This window comes from Dipteris shenzhenensis, chromosome 3, assembly GCF_047967505.1.
Source record: "Dipteris shenzhenensis isolate YYH24624 ecotype China chromosome 3, Dip_SZ_1.0, whole genome shotgun sequence".
In the NCBI taxonomy this organism is placed as follows: Eukaryota; Viridiplantae; Streptophyta; class Polypodiopsida; order Gleicheniales; family Dipteridaceae; genus Dipteris; species Dipteris shenzhenensis.
This window is the reverse complement of record NC_141598.1, coordinates 33,890,704-33,897,553: the sequence shown is the minus strand read 5'-3', so window position 1 is coordinate 33,897,553 and position 6,850 is coordinate 33,890,704. Positions and strand designations below refer to the sequence as shown.

General features: G+C 50.6%; 1 protein-coding gene across 1 annotated transcript; it reads right to left on the bottom strand.

Annotated features, from left to right (window-relative positions):
* Positions 1-254: 254 nt before the first annotated feature.
* Positions 255-3,745, bottom strand: LOC147903691 (uncharacterized). Its single transcript, XM_087400613.1, has 3 exons — positions 2,799-3,745; positions 1,380-2,537; positions 255-1,183 (listed from the first exon to the last, which is right to left on the bottom strand). The coding sequence occupies exons 1-3, from the start codon at positions 3,276-3,278 to the stop codon at positions 1,127-1,129; spliced, it is 1,695 nt and encodes a 564-aa protein (XP_087256739.1). The 5' UTR covers positions 3,279-3,745; the 3' UTR covers positions 255-1,126.
* Between the last annotated feature and the right edge of the window lie 3,105 nt (positions 3,746-6,850).

Sequence of the window (6,850 nt, the reverse complement as noted above, 5' to 3'; positions counted from 1 at the left end):
TCTAAGGCATGGAGAGGTGGGTATAAATCAAGTTACACAATAGCCTTTAACGGCCACAGATGCTTGATTAAATGTGAAAGTACAAACATTTATGCTGGCATAACACCCAACTACGCTATATAATTGCAACACTAGAGAAAACAAACCTTAGAAAATACTCTGTATTGCAAAGAACCCTCACAGCACCTGACTTTCGCCCAAAAACCTTCGAAAATACTTTGGATTGCAAAGCCTCTTCATAATTATACACCTATTACTTTTGCCCAAAAAAGGGTGGAAAAAATGGTTGTTCGAGAAGGCGGCTGGGTGTCCAAACATATTATGAAGAAATTCAAGGCCAGGTGGCATGCTTATTTATTTTTCCTCTCCTTTCAGTTTCACAACTATCCAGTCACATACGCCTTTGATCAGATTCCACCAGATCCTTTTTATTTATGGCCCCTATACAATGTAATACATATCTTTGTAAGAGTAGAATGTATCCAATGTACAAATTCAGACTTTAGTTGTTTTAAAGGCCCCTATATAAAATAATAATTCATCCGGATTTTACAGAACATCTGGAAAATTAAGCATCACTATCTGATGCATAGCACCGTTCGCAGCTTGCTACATTGGTAGAGATCCATTACAGAAGGTTCTTCAATAAAAGCCTCGCATTGCCATAAAGTAATTCACGAGAATTAATACTGAAATCTGCATCAAACCCACCTTGCAGATCAGGCCACTCGAAATATATTGAGCTTGCTTTTAATATTCTGCTATACAAGGTTACCCGGTTGAGGTTTCCTGGCTTCTAGGGAAACCCTGCTCAAATATACCTCTACAGACAAAAGGTCCTCTGGAAATGGTTGTTTCTTGAAACTAGCCTGGATCATTGTATGCTAGTTTTAGAGCAATTGCATAATAGATTGCTATACAAACTATACAAAGTTCTTGCTGTGAGGGTTCTTGTTCCTATATGAGGGCTCTGCTTAGGTAATGAGACCTACCAAAAGTCCTCTACATGTGTATAGTGGAAGCAAATATAGTCCATTATTCCAGTCTTATCAAGATGCAGATGCACACTTTTCGAAGGATACTGAGAATGCATCTGCCTATATTCGATTTCAGAGCTGCACACCTCTCACAAAATCAAAGGCCTGCTAGAATTCAGGTTCGAAGAATGGCGGTGGTGAAGTTCCTGCATCAGCAAGAGAAACATTCATTAGAGAGAATATCACAGAGAAATTTGTGGTGAACCAACAAGGATTGCAAAGGTTGATCAGACAAAAATCTGGAGACCCATTGCCTTCTTCACAGAAAAATTGTAGTGAACCAACAAGGATTGCAAAGGTTGATCAGACAAAAATTTTGGAGACCCAAAAATTGAGGCTCACCTCCGAAAATCTCAAGTGCCCCGGCTGCACGTGGCTGCCCTTCACCATATCCTCCCACTTCATCTCTGTGGAATCATTCTGGGCGAAGTCCAGCTTCTTCTTGGCAGAGCTTGCAGCCTTGGCTGTATGCAAGGCTGCCAATGATGATCCTTTCGATGCATTGGACGATATCGCCTTATGTAGCCATGATCCTGAAGGAGCTGGAGGCAATGGAGGCGAGGGTACATTCACTCCTCCCGCAAAATTTTGCATAGGTGGAGCAGATTTGACTTGTTTATCTGGACGGTAACTGGATATCCCAAGAGGCCAACCCATACCTTCAGCTGGAGCTTTTACTTCACCGCTTGCTTTGCGGAGCCTGCCATTTGATTTGTTAGTTTGGCATTTTGCAGGAAAGACAGGAGTGACTGGGCTGGTGATTGAAGAAATCTTGCAGGTAGAGCTTTCCAGGAATGTGTGTCTCTCCGTTTTAGAGAAGCTTCTGTTGCTGGACTTTTGTTGCTGTGGCTCAAGTTCCGCGAGATAAGCAGAGTCTGCAGGAACTCCTTGTTCGGCTGCCAGGTAGCTGCTAAAACCATTCAGATCTTCCATCCCTACGTGCTCGCCGCGAGTCTCCACCTTCAATCCCTTGCCAACTCTCTGACTGAGGCTCGATGACTTCAGGCCGGTTGATTTCAGCGACTGCCGATCATCCCTGATACGCCAAGTATCTGATTCGGCAACGCTGCAGTCACTCACAGAACCGCAAGGTGTTTCAAAACGCCCGGATTCTGCGTCTGCGAAGATCATTCCATCATCGGCCGAGTCCTTTGGCAACTCCGACATCCCTGTACCTTCGTAAGCCGCTCCGTTGCTGTAAGGAGTATTACGGCCAGGTGTAGACGTCTGGGAATCAAACGCGCTTAGAGCATCATAGAACTGAGGTTCGTCGACTTCAATTTCAGGCGGCTCACGTGGAGGGCTAGCTTTCACACTGGAACTAGTGTGATCGTAATACACAGGGCTGCCTGAGAAACTTGTGTTACATTGTGGAAGACCGTCAATTCTGAAACTGGTGTTTCTAGAGGAGCCGGAATTAATGGTCGAGCCAGGTGTATGCTCACTCTTTTGGTTCCGTCTGCTCTGCAGTGTCGCCTTTACCTCTCGTACCACGGCTTCCTGAAAAAGCAGCCAGCAAGATGAAGAGATGCGGACAGAAACTAAATAAACCACGACAGAAATGAATGCACAAACGGGCTCAACGACCGACAGCAGCAGACGCAATCTGGAGGCAATCCTCCAAGACAACAGCCTTCTTGATGACACTAAGACAGAAGAAAAAATGCAGCTCCTACAAGCAACCCGGTGGACGCATGACCATCTTTGAGAACCTGTTGAACTTCGCTCTGATCGTCGACGTATGAAGAAATCTCAGCTTACCTCTTCGTCCGATCCAGGCAAAGTATCCTCGTGGATGAGATCCACAAGACGAGATGGCGATACTTTGTTCTTGGCTTTAGAAATGAATCGTGCCGATGCTGTTACTCTGCGATGGGCGTGAGCAATCGCAGTCTTGAGCCCGAAAAAGCCAAACCCGCAAACATTCGAGGAGCAGCCCTTGGTATTGTCGTCCACTTGAGGCTCCGAACGGACGGCAGGGCGAGATGTGAAGCTGTTGGTTCTTGATGGATTCAGTGGCTGTGGCGGTGATTGTGATTGTGGCTGCCTCGGCGGTGTGGTGAGGGGTGATTTGTCTGGATTGTCGGTAGCAATGGGAGCAACAGAAGCTGAATTTGTGCGCTGATGCAAGGATCGCCGCTGCGAGCGCCTCCTGGCAGCGGCCGCAGCAGCGGCGGCGATGCTGCCATATTGGGCGTCGCCGCCCGCCACAGCTTGGGCGGCGGGGAGGAACCTGTCCATGATGAAACTCCTCGCTCTCGCGTCTGTGCCATTGTACTGGCTCGGCTTTGCTGCAGTCTCAAGTTCATCCGCTGTGGCTACCTCCTCTATCTCCGCCTTCTCGTCCTTTAATCCTGCTTGGACTTCCTGCTGATTTCGTCCGTCACGTTGGTTCGGAGATTTACGATCGTGATATTGTCCGTCAAGTTGGCGCTGCTCTTCCTTCGCAGATTTACGATCGTAATATTGTCCGTCAAGTTGGCGCTGCTCTTCCTTCGCAGATTTACGATCGGAACGGGGAGACACGCCGCGTTCTTGACCCGCGAGAGAGTGCACAGGGGAAGGGTTACCGAAGGAGGAGGAAGGGGTGCGCACTTGGGGAGAGGAAGCGGATGACGAAGAGGCAGGGAGGGGAGGGTGGAGGAGGGAGGAGCGAGGGGGAGGGGAGGAGGAGGGAGAGGAGGAGGAGGAGGAGGAGGGGGATGAATAGACGGTCGCGTAGAGGGCGGGGGGACGGAGGGACGGAGGAGGAGGGGGTGGAGGGGAAGCGGGCGGGGCGGAGGGGTGGCGGGAGGGAGGTGGCGGGGGGAGGGCGGAGGGGCGGCGGAGGAGGAGGGGAGGGGCGAAGGTGGGGCGGCGGAGGGGAGGCGGGGGAGGGGGCGGAGGAGGAGGGGCGGAGGAAGGAGGAGGGGGTGGCGGAGGAGGGGAGGCGGCGGAGGCGCTGTCGGGGTCGACGGCGCGGCTGGGGAACGGAAGGTGGCAGAGCGGCGAAGGGGTGGACGGCGGAGAGGGCTCTGTATGAGGCGGAGGCGGAGGAGGCGGCGGGGGCGGACGAGCGACGTTACTACTATTATTATTAGGCTGGCGGCGGTGGAAGAGCTTGAGCTGCGCGGCGAGCTCGGCTTGGAGCTTCCATTCGGTGGCGGCGCCGCCGTCGGACATGAGGCGACGGAGGCGGGAGGGGGAGAAAGCGCGGCGGGGCTCCGCCATGGGGGGCAGGCAGCGGAAGCGGCGCCGGAGGCGGTGTCTGCAAACATGAAGAAAAACCAACCAAGAGAGGCGCAGGTGAGCGGAGCACGGGCGGCGCAGGCGCCGGACCATCGTTACGAAAAGCGCACTAGTGCCATTCTCCCTATGAGATTACACACATAAGTAAAGAACAGGGGCGGCGGAAATGGGCGGAGTATTACACACGCGAAAGCTCATCTCCGCCAACCTCCGCCAACCGCCGCCCACCTCCGCCCTCCATCTCTCCTAAGCTACGAAATAGAAAATGAAGACGAACATGAAGCTTTACCTGCTCAGTCCCGTCCACTCCTCCCTTCTTCCTCGACAACCTTCATCGCCATAGCCTTCCAACTTGCCTTTCGGTGCAAGCTTCGCTTCCTAGCCAGCTTTCTTTGATCCTCCTCCCTCACCAGCACCAGCATCCCCGACAGCTACCCGGCACCTCCTCCCTCCACCTCCATCGCCACAAATCTCGCCGCTGCTGCTCCTCAAATCTTGCCGTTGCTGCTTCCCGCTCCACCTGCTTCCAATTCGTCTATATACAAGAATAGATCCGACGACGACGCCAATACGCCTCCTCTCTAAACACGCTCGCTTGCACCACTGCCCTCTCCTTCCTCCTCTGCTCCAATGCTTCTGCCTCGTCTTAACTCCCTCCGCCGAGCTCCTCTACTTCTTCTTCTGCTGCTGTCGCGCACGAAGATCTGGTGCGCTACAGGACGCATGGCAGCCCCGTTCGCAGACGTGGGCGGACGAAGGAGCGGGGGACCTTCTTTGTTGGAAAAAGAGCCTCCGTTGTACCCCTGGGCGGCAAAATGTAGACAACCCTCTCTTGCGAGCACGAGGCGCCGGGGCCCCCGACGATCGGTACTTTCTCAACTTCAATCTCGCCTCTCTTCGACACCTCGCGGGCAAGAGGCTCGCGAGCTCCCCCGCGCGCGATCATTCAACTATAGCTACTCAATCGACCTCAATCGATTCGATTCGTTTACCCTTTTCATTTCGATGGCGTGTCGTTTTTGCAATCTATGGCGCGACTTGCATCATCAAGATTTGGCCTTTTGGCAGAATTATCACGAGAATTATTGGACGCGATCGCAGAGAGAATGCCTCTCTCGCCTTCTGTGGCAGGATGCGCGACGCTGGGCATTGAACGAACAGGCGGATTTCCTGTCTTCGCTAGCTAAATTCGAGGTTATCGACTTGAGGAGTTGCAGCAAGCTGTAGGTCCTCGGCGCTCGCCAAGGAATCCCAGAATATTTTGCGACGGACCTCGATAGCCGAGCAGGGTTATTAACTGGTAGAGGGAATCCGAGGACAATGTTCACCGTACTGTGGGCACTGCGCCGACTGGAGCTGTGAGCATTTGTGCTAACAGCTGCCATTTTCTTGCACTGAGTACGATGGTGTTGTGACACGCAACGGCTGTCTGCAGTGAAACGTGCTAGGAAGGCAGGCCATGTTCGAATTGTATAGAGTTGTTCTGTGAATCCCAACAAAAACGGCAGGTGAAAGGGCAGCGCTAAATCCGGGAAGAGGGATGTGAGGATTACGAAACGACTGGCACGTAGCGACTCGCGAGCAATTGGGGCATTAAAAAAGAAGGAAAAGGGTGGAGCGGAGGAAGCATAGGTTTTAGGGAGGCGGTGCCTTGTGGTGCAATGCTTTTTGGAAGAAGAAGAAAGAAAAGAAGAAGAAGAGGCACAGGCCAAAAGAAAAGAAGAAGAAGAGGCACAGGCCATAGCCATAGCTGACTCCTAGGGATACCTTTTTTTTTTTCCTGCAGCAAGAGTGACTTTCTAGGCTCCATCTCCAAAGGTCTTTGCTTTGGAGCCCTTGAGTTTGATGAAGCACACCATTCAATTTAGTTGATAGGTGCCTTTTCATACCCTTCTGACATTGCTACAAGATCTCCCCACTCGTCCCCTCACCATTCTCTTGTTCATTGGGTCTCATTTCTATGCATATGGTACGTGATGAGAGGAGGAGACGCACACCGACACCATTCTCTTGTTCATTGGGTCTCATTTCTATGCATATTGTATGTCATGAGAGGAGGAGAAGCAAACTGGACCCATAGAGAGAATCAGATACCCAACCATTCATAAGTAGACGAGCCATTCTTTTTCCTACACCATGACTTTTCTCACTTCATTACTTTGCAAAATGATCATCTCGCCCTTCTATTCTTTTTTCACACCCCAATTTTCTCCGAACTTGCTCACAATTTCCATCGTTGAATTTTCTCACTTCTTTTCCTTGGAAAATGGATTGTTTCTATGGGGGCTTTAATTATGTAATTGCATCTTTTTCCATCCAATTTTTGCATATTGGTCACTTTCTACAAGAAGGTGATTTCCATTACAAAAAAGGGCTCATGAATGAAAGTAGACATCTTATTGATTACTAACATTCACATTTATCAACTAACTTTGCATGCATGCAAACTATAACCCTACTCATACATCCTAGTAAAATAATAACCTAGGTTGCTCCTATGATAATGCAACTTTTGTGGACTAGGCCCAAGGAAACTTTAGTACTATTTCCCACATTAGCACTAGCCATCTACAAATAGCCCCATA

Coding starts and splice junctions, on each gene's coding strand:
- LOC147903691 (XM_087400613.1), bottom strand. CDS start 3,278: ATGGACAGGTTCCTCCCCGCCGCCCAAGCTGTGGCGGGCGGCGACGCC. Junction 2,538..2,798: donor TGCCTGGATCGGACGAAGAG/GTAAGCTGAGAT, acceptor CTGCTTTTTCAG/GAAGCCGTGGTACGAGAGGT. Junction 1,184..1,379: donor GGCACTTGAGATTTTCGGAG/GTGAGCCTCAAT, acceptor TTGCTGATGCAG/GAACTTCACCACCGCCATTC.